Source organism: Micropterus dolomieu, linkage group LG22 (genome assembly GCF_021292245.1).
Source record: "Micropterus dolomieu isolate WLL.071019.BEF.003 ecotype Adirondacks linkage group LG22, ASM2129224v1, whole genome shotgun sequence".
In the NCBI taxonomy this organism is placed as follows: Eukaryota; Metazoa; Chordata; class Actinopteri; order Centrarchiformes; family Centrarchidae; genus Micropterus; species Micropterus dolomieu.
This window is the reverse complement of record NC_060171.1, coordinates 34,782,485-34,799,551: the sequence shown is the minus strand read 5'-3', so window position 1 is coordinate 34,799,551 and position 17,067 is coordinate 34,782,485. Positions and strand designations below refer to the sequence as shown.

General features: G+C 39.2%; 2 protein-coding genes across 3 annotated transcripts in view; both read left to right on the top strand.

Annotated features, from left to right (window-relative positions):
• The window catches only part of lrp5 (low density lipoprotein receptor-related protein 5), a 110,722-nt gene that overhangs the window by 57,373 nt on the left and 36,282 nt on the right, over positions 1-17,067 (top strand). The gene's annotated exons all lie outside the window — the stretch shown is intronic.
• LOC123961209 lies at positions 5,434-13,730 on the top strand. 2 transcript variants are annotated; one of them, XM_046036382.1, is made up of 8 exons: positions 5,434-5,616; positions 6,486-6,800; positions 6,891-7,000; positions 7,113-7,368; positions 7,470-7,592; positions 7,692-7,873; positions 9,905-9,961; positions 11,445-13,730. In XM_046036382.1, exons 1-8 carry the CDS (start codon positions 5,469-5,471, stop codon positions 11,481-11,483), a joined length of 1,230 nt encoding a protein of 409 aa, XP_045892338.1. In that variant the 5' UTR covers positions 5,434-5,468; the 3' UTR covers positions 11,484-13,730. The 2 variants fall into 2 exon arrangements, with proteins under 2 accessions (XP_045892338.1, XP_045892337.1); XM_046036381.1 differs by lacking the exons at positions 9,905-9,961; positions 11,445-13,730 and having other exon boundaries at positions 7,692-8,589.

The following is a 17,067-nucleotide window of genomic DNA, read 5'->3' as shown; positions in this document are numbered from 1 at the left end:
GAAAGCCTGTGTTGAGAGGCAGTGAGTGCCTAAGTAAAGGTTATTGAGTTGCAATATGGAAACCATTAATGTATTCAGGCCATGTTTGGAGGTTGACCCAGAGGAGGGGCTGAAAAATAATAAATTAGATTTATGTAGTGTTTTTCTTGGTACTCAAAGATGCTTTACAGAGGGTAAGATGAGATGAGGATATCTTTAAATCTCTCTCAATCAAATCAAGTTCACACAAGCTTAATCGCTAACTACTTTTATACATTATTAATCCTTTTTTTAATTTTTCACGGAAAAAATTCCACACATTTAACGGAAAATAACCAGGAGATTCATCCATAATGAAAATACTAATTAGCTGCAGTCCTTAAATATACATTATGTCTGGTCCTAAAAGTAGGCTACTTCAGTTGCAGTGGTGGAAGTGTTTACTTAAGCATAAATAGCAATACCCCACTGTACTTGCCCTACAAGTAAAAGTCCTGCATTCAAAACCTTACTTCAGGGAAAGTATGTAAATTAGCAAAAGCTAAAACTACATTATGCAGAAAAATGGTCCCTAGTGTGTATGTTGCATTTTACTGCTGTAGTTGTTTAAGTTTGAGCTCATTTTAACGTTTTTATATATTGTTACATAGTTTAATCCACAGCAATGCATCATATTCTCTAAAATCACCATATTTGTTGTGTCGCTGAGACAAGACGTAAGAGACAGGGTTCCCGCGGCTCCTTAAAAAGTCTTAAAAGGTCTTAAATTGAAATCAGGGAAATTAAGGTCTTAAATTTACCGTACATTTGCTAGGGTAGCTATTAAATTTGCCGATGGTGCGTTTAAAGCTAGTGGGGAAATTGTAACGCACAGTCGCCTAAAACGCCTAATTCGCGTGTATTTGTATGGTTTTCTTTTAGTAATTGACAATGTGAGACCCCGCCGTTAATATAACTCATATATGTTACCTTTACGTTAGCTACAGACGTTGACGTCTGGCTGCCTGTCATATTGTCAGTCGTGGCTGCATGATTGGGAGACGCAAGTTAAAGTGGTTGGAGGAATTTCTGATCGTTCTGTGTAGCTCAAACTGTAGCCTGCATCACGTCCTCCTCTCATTTGCGCAGGGCCAAAAATGAAGTATGTCTTTCACCGTGATTTGTTTTACTCCATGGATTATTTACCTCTCTGTAGCGGCGCGCCTGTGTATTAGCTCTGCTGGAAAGTGAAAGTGAAACTTAAGTTCGGTTATTTTAGTAGTTTGTATTAAGTTTAACACAGCAGTGTATGAGTAAGGGCTGGATGATATGGACAAAAATAGTACAATCATTATTTAATCATTATTTTTATTATTATAAGTTTAAAGGCAGATTTTTTGCTCCTGAAGAAACCAGATAGTTAATTGTGCTTTTAAACTTTTCTTTATGGTCAGAACATGACAAACACTTGATTCCAAAAAGCAGCCTGGTATCAAACAGTGGATCACTTCACAAAGCTGAGGTAGAACATTCAAAACAAATATGCATGAGAAAAATAAAGTAATATCTTTTTTCAGTCCCTTTTCCTCAACACAATAAATATCTTAATAGAAAAGAAAGTGCTAATTCGTTTGTGATTGAAATGAATTAAATCAAATATTTATTGAACATTTCTATATTGTTATTGAGGAAGATTGCATCACGATAATTAACATTATTGTTTTATTGCCCTGCCCTAGTTCACCACAAACGGACATGATCAGTTCACCAAAAACCTGAGCATGATCAATAGGCCTAATTGCCACTGTTAGAGCATGTTTATGCATGACACTGAATGGACACACTGTCTAGGCTCCTGTCTGCGCTGTCAGACATTTGTATTTTATTTGCAGAAGGCTGTGACCGGTACATATTTCCACCCAAGTAGTTGTTGTACGTGGATAGACAACATATTTGCATCCATGTGGTCATGGTGTGCCTGACCACCTCCAGAGGTCGTTTTGTTGATTGGATCACAATCTGTCCTCAATGCGTCTCGGGTGCATTTATACCTGTAGGCCTACTTATGACTACTCATGTGGTCAAGTGCTACCTGATCACAATCTGATCACCCAAATACATTTTAATGCCAAGTGTAAACAGCCTCTATGTTCCCCGATTCAGAATATGCAAGTGTTTTTTTGTGTTACAAAATGTACCTGTAATCTGATTACGCCTTTTTTTCTGTACTGTAACAAAATACAGTTACTTTATTTTTGTAACGCCGTTACTTGTAATCCGTTACTCCCCAACCCTGGACCTCACTGAAATAAAAGAGAGCAGACACTGGGACATCTCATCCACACAGTAAAATCAGCAAACCCAAATTAACATGGTCAGAGTTGATTTTAATACTTTTAAAGTGTCTATATGGGTTCACACCAAGGAGTGTTAATTTAACTATTTTTGGGACGTGCACAGACATTTTGATGGGCAGAAGCTCAAGTTAAAAAAAGGGCACTTCTCATAATTTCTTTAAGCAAAACATTAAATATATTAACACAATTGTAACTTCCTTCCAATTTATTTTAATTCCCTCACACTCATGCAATTATTTAATACTTTTTAACATTTTTACTTTTCTACAAAATAATCAGTTCACACAGAGACCACGGTCTTCTTTAGTATTCGCAGGAGCAGGCAACAGCAAAGGAAACTATGCCACAGTAAGCATGTTATCTATGCTACTAGTATATATTTAGAATACATGACTGCACCAAGGAGAGGGATATAGTTTTATTAATAATTTGTTTATTTTTCACAAGGCAATAAATTGTTTTAATTCTTTTGGTGTTATTTGTCATGGAAATTGTATCTCTCTGGTGAGGGATTAAGCAAATTATTGACACATAAACAGCTGGTCCAGAGACCTGCTGCCTAGGGCAGCTTCAGGCGTCTGGCCCTGAGCAAAGAGATGCATAATCATTTACATAGTCTAGGTTTCTATGTTTTGGGGAACAGAGATCATCTCTTGGCTTTGAATGAACATTCCAGGACAGGAGAGGAACAACAAGAGAGGGAAAACACCAAAACAATCTCACAGCTCTGACATAAACCCTAGTAAATGTGGACGGACTAACATAAGGAGTATAGAAGAAGGAAAGGTTAAGGATAAAACACCCAATACATCTATATCTATAAGCCATAACAATAATAGTAATAATACTAATATTAAAAGATTAAGTGTAAGAGGACCCTAACACATACATACACTTCAAAATAAAATAAAAATCTTCACACTAAACTGTGGCACTGGGCTGAAGGCATAATTAAAATAAATGTTATTTAAATACTTTTTTTTTAACAAGCAAGACACCAAATTTGTAAAGATAACCTTCAGCTTCACACAGCCATGCAACAGAATACTTAATAGCCTGAATACATTAATGTTTTGATCAAAAAAAGAATTACATTAATTGTTAGAAAAAGCCCAAAGTCCAGCCCAAAGGGAGTTCCCATCTCCCACAGAAAGCACTGCTCTGAACCAAGGGGACAGATCGGACAGTGAAGCCGACCAAAGCCTGCATGGAGGGATCCATGTAGGCCCAAAAATGACATCAAAACCCTGTGACACCCCGTCGCACATGAGAGATGTAACCGTATTGCTTAGATTATAAACTCTCAGAAATCTAAAACAACTATTCGGCCATCAGTGTTTCACTGCATTGGTGTTTCACAGGTGAGCCTCGTAGGTGGGCTGATTAATCAGTGACGATCCGAGTCAGACAAACACACTGAGCCATGAAACTTTTTGTTGGTGCAGCTACGCAGCTACCAGAATTACGGTGTTTCTGCCGTAATTCTAGGTCATTAAACCACGGTTATGCTGCGCGATCATGCGCAGTAGACGCTGGTGCCAACAGGAAGTAGCCCTCTAGTAGTATTTTATTGGTCCAAAACTGGCTTCACTGCTCTCCATTCAAATCAGCAGAGTGGCTTCGTCCAGTAATATACTGTCTATGCTCTAAACTCCCTGAAAACAGCTCTTTGTAGTACAGCCCTTCACTTCCTTTACTTGTGACGTCACAATGAAAATGCGTCATAAAGCTTGCCAAGCGGCTAGTGGGGGTCAGGCACGCCCTCAAACCAAGCTAGTCTGAGTGGAGGCCCTTTGATTTTAGTTAAGCCCCTTAAACCATAGACTGTATATAAAACTCCCCTTTGTTTGGTTTTCCATTGTAGAAATGTTGTACCTGCTTCCAGGTACTTTTTTTCGTATCACCTCACCTCCGTCGAGGTTCCAAGCGAGCTGAGGGATACTAAAATGTAGCGTGAAAACACGACAGACTGCTGATTGGTCAGAGAGAATATTCACTATTCATCCAACGAAGGTTAAAGTCAAGGGCAACTGGACTTGGTTGAAGATACTGGAAGGCGTTTCGTCCCTCATCCAAAGGACTTCTTCAGTTCTGACAACGCCTAAAAGTGAATTTCTACTTCAGTACTAAAAAAAAGACCAAGGTTTTTCTTTTGGCTTTAGAGAATAAGATTAAAAGAAAGGAAATTATTGTTTTAAATGATAAAGACTATTGAATAGTCTGCTTATTTGACTTGTGGTGCGGTGGTTGACTATATGGGTGTTTATGTTCATGCACTGAAATATATGCAATAAACTCGCGGGAGGAGCAACATAACATGTTTTTAAAACATAAAGGTCCAGCAATGCTCTGTGAAATACATTTGAACATGGCTGTTTACACGAAGTTTTTCTTTTGGAGATTGAAATGAAAGCCAGCTGAGTTTAATTATTTTAGTCAGTGAAATTAATAATTTAAACGTTAATGGCTTTATTATTATCTATTCAACATCTTTGTGATAAAATTAATTTGTGTGATGCTTGTAATGTGTTTTTTACTCGGAGCTGTTGATTCTACTTTTGAGTTGGAGAGTAGATGGTTTCATGTTGTATTTAATCTATTTTAATGATTTTTTAAACAATGACATGTACATACTGTACATGAGGAAGACAATGACAATATTAGAGACACTTCCAAATATAAGGCAGCACCCAAAGGAAAACCCTGTGTTGATTAAATGTGTAACAAGCAATATACATGGTGTTATTTTAAAAAGTAGAATAATTGAACATGCTTGCATTATTCAAAATGTATGTCTGAAAGATAAATTCCAGTTTTACTTAAGAAAAAATGTCAAGATTTCAAAAAGTGTCCAATAAAGTATTTGCACAGGCTGTGTGCCTGTGACTTGTAAGATAATGTCATACATTTACATAATTAAATGTTGGTCAATTGATTTATTTTAAAAGAACTGTAACATCTTAGAAACATGAAATAGGCCTTTCCTTTAGTAAACAGGTGGTTTCCATTCCCAAACCTGTGACTTTAGTTGAGTAGCCAATCAGTAGTCACCAGGTGCACTCAATTAACTTCAAACCACCACCTGCAGCATTTCAAGAGGCTACATCTTTGTCTGGGTGTTCAGCAGTTACAGGAAGGCCTTCACATTGCTTCATGGCTGGTGTCAGAGTTGAGCTGCTGGTGGTCCTGATTGTGACTCTGCTGGTTTCAGTAGAGGGATGGCCACAGATAAAGAAAATTCAACGTACTAATGTTTATGAGAGCCGCCAGCTGTCTGAACCACGAAGTGCTACATCGCCAGGTAAATGACCACCAATGACACAGCACTGATAATGAGCGTGTGGTCACTGAAAGCAGGTTCTTGCAAATGTCGTCTTTCACATAAGCCTGCATAAAGAACTTCACCATATTAACAAATCTGGGTCTGCATATGTTTTTACAGCTGGACCATAATGTAATTTATAAGGGATGGTAACAGACATCACTGTCATTTACAGAGTTAAGTCACAGACTTTATGATTGTGGTGATCACCTTGGTGGTGTTTTTTTTTTTTTTTTTTTTTTCTTTGTATAAATCACTCTTGGACGGACTGAGACTTAAGACGCTTGCTTGTAGAAATGCATGACCAAAAAAAAATTATATCCAGATGGTGTGTTCCAACATGAGTGTTTATTTACTTCCTGCTTACAGAGGTTGAAAGAAAATGATTACATGAACTAAATGTTAACTAAGGTATTAATAACAATACAATTGACACAAGGTCTAAACTGTATGCTCCTTCAGTCAGCTATGCCACTAGGCTGCAGCACACTCCTTTTATGCCTTTTGGACCTGCAAGGACATGAGCATGAACAAATCATGCAAATATTTAAATTTACAATCAAATTGGCTCCTACAATGATCCTTCTGCTGTTTAAAAACAAACTAAACTAACTTAGTGGATCAAACCTATGAGAAATTATTAGCCTATGTAATTCCATGAGCATAGAGCATCAAGCATAGATGACCTGAGATGTCTGTTTCAGTCATTCTAGCAACTGCTTAATCATGAAGACTTCGGAAGAAACTATTTGGTTGGGCTGTCTACATTGACTTGACAGGAAATGGCTGTATTTTTATTTTTTTGACTGCAGTCATCTGATATTAACAATTGCCCCTCTCTCCTCCAGATGACCGCAGGGAGGACGACCACAGTGAAGATGCAGTTCTTGAGGATTCATTACTTCAAGTTCAAGGTGCCATCACCAGTGGAAACTCATACAATTTTGCTAACCATGGAGATCAGATTGACGCAGTAGTTTCTAATCCAAGAACATGGCGCAGAGGTACTGATGGTGGTTTCCAGATGGAACTTGAAGATATCCCTTCAAGGAGCCAGACTAGCAGTACCGGTCAGCGTCGGACTGGGCTAGATGTGGTTTGCGGTGATGTTGGCTTCCAAATTACTCTGCTGACCGGTTCATTGAGTGAAGTTAAAGTTGTGGGTATGTACGTGACTGTTGTGCATATTTAAACTCAAGTCTTTATTATGCTGAATGCATGATGTAAACTGACCGGGCTTTCATGTCCATCAGGCTCAAAGGACCTGCTGTCTGTTATGGATGCTCCAGAGTCTTGTGGTTATGAAGTGAATCCTTGGACTAAAACCTTGGCTGTACCTTTCACCGGGTGCTATGTGAAACGGGTAGGTTTCTGTAAATGTACTGTAAAGTAATTGCCTTGGCTGTGTAATCTTCTAAAATTGTTGCGTATGTCTTGAATTGAGTTCAATCCTCAAAAAGCTCTGAATATTACAGAGTGACCGCTACAGCCTGCAGTTGTTGTATGTCGACGCGTTTGATCAGACACAAGTTACTACCGCATCTTGTGAGAGAAGTCTGAAGTTTGACCCAGGCGTGTTCCCTCGCTCCAGCGGCCAAATAAAACGCATTGACCCAATCCCAGTGCTGCCGCAACGGCCTACATGTCTGCAGCGGCCAGGGTCGTCGCCGCCGCCGCCCCAAGGGCCCCAGCGGCCAGGGTCGTCGCCGCCGCCGCCCCAAGGGCCCCATGGGGAGTACAAACTGCATTCAGCAAATGTGCTGAATACTAATGTTAACACTTTACAGGTTTTTGATGTCAATGTATTTTTTTTTTTGTCATTGTCCGATTAGGTTGTGGGATACCCACAGGGGAGCAGGTGACTTGTGGCCAGTCAAGAATATTGTCCTCAGACTGTGAGATGATGGGATGCTGTGTGAATTCTTCTACATCTGCCTGCTACTACCCAATGGATGGTGAGGCTTCTGTTTAGGGAGACGTGGTTTAAAAAAAACATTCAAATAGGAAATGTCTTTATTTCAAGTGACCCCTACCCCCCCCCCACTCCTCTGTAGAGTGCACTGTCGATCAACACTTTGTGTTCGCCATTCGTGCCAACTCTGCATCCATCCCTGTGGACCCCACCAGGCTCGTTATTTCTGGGAGTGATGGGAGTACAAACTGTAAACCAGTCATTGTCAACAACAAAGTTGCCATCTTTAACTTCAAAGTTACAGAATGTGGAGTTCATGCTTATGTAAGTCGTCCCCTTTGTTTTTCAATTGCACTTTCCACTTTGTTTTTGGCAAGTTGGAAGATGCTTCACAACTTGACTGCCGTAAAACTTAGTTTAAAAGCTTTGTCCTAGTTAAGCTATATTCACACTGCGGTCCTTAATACTCAATTCCAATTTATTGCCCACATCTGAGATTGACTGAACATTGGCAAGATCCTTGAAGGGGAGATGGTGGTGTTTCAAATGTTAACAATCTCAGGCTACTAAAAGTTAATTTTATTTCACTTTCTGCAACGGAGTTGCTACCTATCCTGTGAACAGTTTTGGTTTTAGAAGACTATTATGGCTTAACAATTTCCAGCCAATTTGCTAAAGACAGCATAACAGCAAGAACATCCTGTTCTCTGACAGGCAGAGCCAATCGGAGCAGGGTGGGTCATAGCTTTGCCAAGTAGGATTCAGTGATGGGATTAGGGCTCTTTGAAGGGAGTCAGATATTATGGATCCCTTCCTTTCCAAGAGCTGGCCCTTTCGGCTCCCAAACAGCTCTTCATTTAGTACCACTTCTGATTAGATTCAACTTTATGCTTATCTGCATAAAATCTTTATCTGACTTGGGCTACATATTAAAGTTGCCGGAATTGTAAAGGATCAGATTCCATGTGACTTGGGCTGTTAACACTTACCAAAAATCTGATCTGAGTCTCGCATGCGCCAAATAATCAGATTGGATAGTGATTGCCTTCAATATCTGTCCCTTATATTTTTTTTATATATTTTTTTTTTTTAACTGGTGTGGAAATGTGTTAAAAAATAAATGCAGGACTCAATTAAACACCTGGTCTGGTTTTTAGAGGTTCTTTAAATGTATAAAACCTCTTAAAGCCCACCGGTTCGCCCTCTTCAGCTAGTTCTAATACACTAATAGCTCATACACTATGTAAATGCTTAAACTTGTAAATATGGACACGCACTCATTGTAATATTGGCGTGTTTCCCCACAGTTCAATCAGTTACTGTTAAAGAAACAATTCAGACCTACTGGGATGGTAAACAAATGAAGACGTTATGCAATTGTGGTATGACGAGGATGTGATTCTATATTATAATTTTTAAAAATTGCGAACAACGCCACCTGGGGAATTTCACCCCAGGAACTACATCAAGAGGTCCCACAGGTTCACCTGAAATAAGGCCAGAGCATAGAGTTTCACATGTAAACAAATTTTATTGACAAAATACTAATTGGAGACAACCAAAAGTTCTTTAACAAAGCAATACAAACTACATATACCAATTAATAAGGCATGCCATTATTGAATAAAAAATATGGGCCAAATGATTTGAAATACAGTGGCAAAAAGAATTAAACGCCACACAAATGAATCAAACGTGCAAATCAATTCAAACCAACCAAGATGAAAACAGAAAATTAAACGCATCCAAAACAAAATGCCAACTGTCTATAAACTAAATATACACTCGCCTAAAGGATTATTAGGAACACCATACTAATACTGTGTTTGACCCCCTTTCCCCTTCAGAACTGCCTTAATTCTACGTGGCATTGATTCAACAAGGTGCTGAAAGCATTTTTTAGAAATGTTGGCCCATATTGATAGGATAGCATCTTGCAGTTGATGGAGATTTGTGGGATGCACATCCAGGGCACGAAGCGCCCGTTCCACCACATCCCAAAGATGCTCTATTGGGTTGAGATCTGGTGACTGTGGGGGCCATTTTAGTACAGTGAACTCATTGTCATGTTCAAGAAACCAATTTGAAATGATTCGAGCTTTGTGACATGGTGCATTATCCTGCTGGAAGTAGCCATCAGAGGATGGGTACATGGTGGCCATAAAGGGATGGACATGGTCAGAAACAATGCTCAGGTAGGCCGCGGCATTTAAACGATGCCCAATTGGCACTAAGGGGCCCCCACACCATTACACCACCACCACCAGCCTGCACAGTGGTAACAAGGCATGATGGATCCATGTTCTCATTCTGTTTACGCCAAATTCTGACTCTACCATCTGAATGTCTCAACAGAAATCGAGACTCATCAGACCAGGCAACATTTTTCCAGTCTTCAACTGTCCAATTTTGGTGAGCTCTTGATGAGTGGTACCCAGTGGGGTCGTCTGCTGTTGTAGCCCATCCGCCTCAAGGTCGTGCGTGTTGTGGCTTCACAAATGCTTTGCTGCATACCTCGGTTGTAACGAGTGGTTATTTCAGTCAAAGTTGCTCTTCTATCAGCTTGAATCAGTCGGCCCATTCTCCTCTGACCTCTAGCATCAACAAGGCATTTTCGCCCACAGGACTGCCGCATACTGGATGTTTTTCCCTTTTCAAAACATTCTTTGTAAACCCTAGAAATGGTTGTGCGTGAAAATCCCAGTAACTGAGCAGATTGTGAAATACTCAGACCGGCCCGTCTGGCACCAACAACCGTGCCACGACCATACATTGGGTTCTGCTGTAGATTGCAGGGTACAGTTTGTCAGAAGTGACGTTCAGCTGCATTATTCTCTACAGTATAACTGTATATATTTAACTCTAGCCAATAAGGCTGTTAGATTAGAGCTGTACTAAGGATGATATATCGGCCTCATGAGTGCAGGTAGCCAGATAAATAATGCGTCTTTCACTAAGTCAAAGTGGCACTCCCAAGAGAAGCTACGACAGATGAGGGAACCTCACAAACTAGCAAAAATTGAGGTTGGGCTGATAAGCCCAAATTCCCCCAAGCTTGTGATCTGTCACAGCAGAGAAAGCCATTGTGGTGAAGCTAAATAAGTAGAGAGAGAAATTGATGCATTTACGTGTTTCATTGACGATGAAAAATGGTGATTGAAAACGCTAACAAGTATAGACGGTATGGAAAATATCCAAAGGCGTAGTGTGGACCCCAGCTGACAAAGCGAAATGAAGGCTGTCCTGGGAGTCCTGTATCTTTTGGGTGTATATCTTGCACATCATGAGTCCATAAGATGGCTGTGCTAACAGTTACAGTGGGAAACCACTCTTCAAAGCTGTATTCAGCATCAACAGGTTGGAGCAAATTGTGACCAGGACACATGTCAGACTAGAGAGGGGAATTACAAATTTGCTGCAGTTAACCCTTTGATGAATAGTGCCCACATTTGTGGACAGTTAATTGAACCTTAATTATATGTTAATATATCATGGTTATGTTCTGCAAGCCATTTGAGGACAGTGTCAGTTGATTGATATCAACATTGTAACAGTGGTTACATTCTCCTATTTCAATTATTCAATGCTTGATGACCCCATCAAACCTAAGATGGCCGATTGTGATGGCCATGTGCTTAATACATCAGGAATATTTATGGAAAACTTAAAAAAAAATAGTAGTACATACAGTCAAGTATGATTAACATATTTATGTTTTATAAACTAAAATTTAGAGTAAAATGTAGTTTTCATACACCTAAAACCAACTGTCCACGTATGTGGATGTCATGTAACAATGGAGTCACATTGCAGTAAGTCTGATTTCTGTATCCTGCTAGTATATCTATTCCACTTTTTCAAAGATGTGATGAATTGAATTATGTTCTGCCCCCAGAAGGGGAAAGGTGGTCAGTCTGCTGTCCAGCATGCGTGACAAGAAGGACGTTGTGAGAGATCTGGAAAGCCTATGATGATCATAGACTATAACAAGATAAAGGGCACTGTGGACCACATGGACCAGCTGTGTCACAACTACAGCAGAGTAGCACAGCAGAGAACAAAGCGCTGGCCCCTGGCTCATTTCTCCAACTGCCTCAACTTTGCTGCTATAAATGCGCAAGTGGTTTTCCTGGCCAAATGTCCAATTTGGGAAGCCAGAGATCTTACAGGCATTGCCCTTTTCTGGAAACCTCGGGCTTAATCTGCTGTGGCCATGGCTGGATAAAAAGAAAGAGGTGCCACGGCTTCCAAAAGCTACGATGGACGCTCTGAAAGTTTGTGGCCTTTCTAGAAACGGAGGCACTCAAGCTGAGAAACTCCCATGAAAATCCCTAAGATGTTACTGTCAATCCAAGCTCGACTGCAAAACAGTGGACCACTGTGTTAATTATTGGCAAAATTATATTTTGACTGTTTCTTATGCCACGAGATTTTGCAATATGAAAACATGACGGTATTTCTTGTTAGGGTGAAAAGCTGCCTCACTATATCAGCATGAAGGAGTGTGAGGGTTAGGGTTGAAATTTGCATAGAAGTCCATCCACTTTTAAATGGGTTGTGTGTCAGCATTTTAGGTACCCGGTGGAAACATTAAATGTCAACAGAGTGACAGACAAGACACAAACAATATGTAAGCAACATTTTAAATTGCAAGTTGTTTTGCATTTTGAGACTTTCAGTCAAATAAAAGCCAATTTTTCGAGTCAAATATTTTATCATTGAAGATTTCTTAAACATACTGTTAAAATATCATCTCGTCTCGTGAACCCCATATTGTGCATCGTCTCGTGAGCTGTCACACCCCTCATTGTTGTTAATATTATGTTCTGAAAACGTTTTGATATAGGCATAACTTTAGACTCCTATAAGTAAGTACGCTGATGACCTGAGGTATTTAAAGTGTACCCACTCTAAGAGGTAAATGTATATTCTGACAATTTTACTTTTGTCTCATTTGAATACTTGATATTTGTTTAAGTAAAGATGCCAAACATTTGATGGGTTCAGGTTCTTAAATTTGAGAATTTACTGCTTTTCTTGGTCTTACATTATAGTAAATTGAATATGTTTAGTATTTTGGGTTTTTGGTTATACATAACAACCATCTGCTCTTGGATTTTGTGATGTGCATTTTTCATAGTTTTCTGTCATTTTATAAACTAAACAATAAATCAATTGACTGAGAATATAATAGACGGATGAATTGCTAATAATTAGTTAGTTAATTGGTAGTAGAAGTCTTCAAACTAATTTACTGCTCACCAAAAATAGCTTTTTGGAAATGTTGGAGACCATGTACAATAATTAATAATGTTTTCATTGTTTACTTTCAATAGCAGTGTGTTGCTGTTTTGTCATGAGTCACAGCTGATAGTTTAAATTGCAATGTCTTTAATATATCATATTATTGGTGTGTACATGTATTACACTTTGGATATGTGTGTGAAGCGAGCCTGCCAAACAGCTGAAAACTGAACAGCACCCAGCATTTTACTTTTTGAAAGAGAGAAGAGAGAATGACAAATGACTAAGGCAGAACCAAGACTTTGTCCAAGAACACTGGAGGAATACTTGTTCGCTCTCTCTCTCTGTGTTTTCAAGTCTTTTTTACAGAAATCTGACTCTCCCTCTGCAACCTCCCACCCCACCTCGTCTGTGGAAAGAAATCCCTATGAAGTTACCGCACAGGCCCCTTCCTTTTGAAAGGGAGTGTTTGTGTGTGTGTGTGTGTGTGTTTGTGAGTGTTAGCTGCTTTGACTGATGTGTTGTTTTCACACACAAAACGGCTGCTTTGTTGTAATTATGCAGATTGACTATGAATAGTGCCATTTAATCACACTGCAAAGCCATATAGTAACTACCCGTGTGTGTGTGTGTGTGTGTGTGTGTGTGTGTGTGTGTGTGTGTGTGTGTAAGGTAGAACTCAGATCAGGGAGGTGTACAGTATATAATGGAATTCCCCTTGCACCTTGTTTGCTAGACTCCTTGGCTGTGTCTTGTTTCTGTAGGCATTCAGATTAACGGGCCAAGTCTCTACACCAACTGAGACATATGTGTTAAAGTCAGTGGTAGAATGTAACAAAGGACATTTTCTCAAGTAGTGTATTTACATACAATTTTGAGGCACTTGTCTGTTTTTGGAATTAAACACTGAAATAAATAAATAATTTAATTAATACAATTCCTTTACTGCATTTATCTTGTCGTAGTTGCTTCTTTCTTAGATTTTACATATATATATATATTACATATAAGATATGTATGTTTATATGATGCATTATTATAGATTAAACTACCAAAGAGTACACATTAAAATAGTTAAAATTTGCAGTGTACCTGTCAACCCTTTTCTCGTATTTTACCATTTTATCCCGTCGTCCATCTACCAAATTTTTAACCTTTCTAAAAAACAAACAAACAATGATGTGTGCCAACCGAAAAAAAAATATTTACAGTAGGCGAGTAAAGACTGGGACCTACAGTCTAGCAAGGCTACAGTGTGGAAGGTACATGTATATTTATATCTGATAAGCAGTTGTATGCACAGGTTGCAACTGGCCGTCTGTAGAAAAGGAATATATTATTGTTCTGGACATCCGACAGGAGGAAAGAGAACACAGTAATATATCAATCAAATAAATATTACTAATGATTAGAATAATGAGACTAATAATAAAAACTTTAACAGCGAGTGTCAAGCAGCAGGAAGGCTATGACCACAGATCCAGACTCCACAGCAGCCAGAAACACCTGCAGAAAGTGACAGAAGGAGAGAGGAGAGGGGCGAGAAAGCACAAGACTACAAGAGTGGGAAGAAGTTGAGTTAGTAACATGCATTAATGGGATAAGAATGTATACAGATGGAGAGGGAGAGAGGAGCTCAGTGCCTCATGGGAAGTCTCCCAGAAGTCTAGGCCTATAGCAGCATAACTAAGGGATGGTTCAGGACTCACTTTTATCGTATAATTACCCTGTACTGGGATAAAGCAGAATAATAATTATTGGGAGTGCAGATTTCATGTAGGCAAGTACTTGGGAGAATATGGCAGCATGCTTGCTAAATCAAAAGGTTCTGCAGTAGAAAAGATCCTTTCAGAAATAACATCCATCTCACAATCCTTCCCTGATGATCTCCTTGAAGAAGACAGTTTAACTGGTAGAATTACAAAAGCCAATTATTTGATATCTAAAAATCAGTAGCCTTTGTCCGGTTGAGGAAGAGTTGGGTAGAAGAGGGTGAAATGATGAATATTATTTCTTTAGACTCGAGAAACATCATGCCAAGCTCAAAACTATACAACAGCTAAACTACTGAGAATTGATAAAGATAAAGTGTTCCTCCTACAATGACACAAGGGTTAATTACTCTTATCCCAAAAGCCAAAAAAAAGACTTGATATAGAAATTAAAAAATGTGTGTCCTGTTAGCCTCTTAAGTAATCATAACAATATTTTAGCACTTACAGGTAAGTATATTTTAAATATGTTCTGGTAAAATCTTCCTTTATTGTTAATAAAAATATATGTCATTATATAATAGATTTTGTTTGTATTACCATAGCGTGCTATGCATAGCTGCAGATCATCAGGTATGCAACCTTTTCCGTTTGAAACTCAAACTTTGTGTTAAAACTAAAATACTTTAAAAACTATCTCTCTCCAATAATTAGGAATTTGTTTTATAAGTTGTTGTAATCAGCAATCCCACAGTTTTTTTCATTTTGCTGCTAAAATAATAATTAACATTTGTTTGCTTTTTCTTCCATCCATTTTTTTCTTCCTGTAGACATTTTGTGTTCATTGAAACTGGCTCTGTTCGAAACAGAAGGCATTAATTTCGAGTGAAGGCATCGCAATGAACATTGGTTTTGAACAGCCTATTTGAGCAACATGTGACGTTAAAAATCAAAGCGAAAAATCTACTAAAAACTTTTAAAAACTAATACTTGTAGGCCAATTTTGTCTTGTTTGTTCGATTTTGACTTGATGCTGCCTTCAAAACTGACCATTACAGGGGCAGTTTGAAAGCATCTTACGAGACAGGAAAAGATCACATCAGTGGCTGCATTTTAATTACATAGAAGGTGTGCTAACAATCAAGTGTCATTTAACCAGAAAAAATGGTATACTATACTACACTGTGACCGCTGTAACAATCTAGGTGTTGTGACAGACAGGTATTAAGACTGACATGTGTTGTGACTGTTTTTAAATAGCATAGATGAGCCATCAGGAGCAGCAGAATGTCACTGTGAGGGCTTTAAGGACTGAGGACTGTCCTGCTCTATGAAAACCAGACCCTTCACAGATGCATCGAAGGCCTCCGAAACCAGATTAGAGAGGTGTCTGGGTCTGAGTGCTGGGAGGAAAACCAGATCCTGCTCAAACAAATAGAGAACCAGAAATAAAAGAAAACAAGACAGACAGTGAAGCCATGAGTCAACAAATTGAAGCCCTGAAAGATCATATTCAGGTGCTCACCACAAAGCTGCAGGATGGAAATGCTTTGAACGACAAGTTTAATGTACTGAAGGAAGAAAAAGAGGCAATGAGCCAACATATTTCTACCCAGCAGCATAAATGTCATGAGCTTAATGAAACTGTCAAAGAATTAGAAGTCTTTGAGCAAAAATATTATGAATTTTAAAAAGAAAAAGAGGCCACGAGGCAACAGACTGATGACCTGAGACAAAACATTCAGAAGCTCAGCACAAAGCTCCAAAGTGACCAAATCGTGTGTGTCCAGGAGCAGGTGGAGGCTGCTGAGATGGATGAGACACCTGGACAGCAGGAGGAGCTGAAACACAGAGGGGAAGTACCGTCCTTAAAAAAAGGAACTTGAAAAATATAAGACAGAGAATGCGGCCATGAACCAAAAAATTGATGCTCTGTAGCTAGAAATCCAGAGGATCAGAGAAAACCTGCTAAAAATGCTCACAGATGAGGAAAGGTTATGTGACCAGGAGCAGACCTCAAAGACGAAGGAGGAAGAGGAGGTGTCACTGAAGCTGATGGATGGGTACGATGAAACCATCAACAGAATTTGCAACAAAACTCAAATCCATGACTGAAAGGTACAGTGCAGTGAAGGTTAAGATGGAGGCCATGAGGCAAAAATATGACATCTTGCAGCGAGGAAATCAGGAGCTCAGAGATAACTTCATGAAGGAAAAATCTCTGCGAATGCAGGAGCAGCTGAAGGCCTCAGAGATGGAGCAGAAAATACTTCCCCATAAAGACTTGGTACAAAAACTGAAAGAAGAGTTGGGAAAAATTATCCACCTGAAGCAGAAGCTCCATGATGGTGAAATGGAGTTGCTGAATTGTCAACTCGGTGCCACAGAAGAAAAGTGTGAGACTGTCATGGTTCAGAAAGAGGTTGTGAGCCAGGAAAACGCAGCACTGCTTTGTCAGATGTTGGAGCTGAGCAGAAAGCTTCATGTTGAAAAAAGGGATCAGGTGGACGAGCTGCAACTTCTGCTCCAGCTAAATACCAGGGACAATGAGGCCCTCCAATC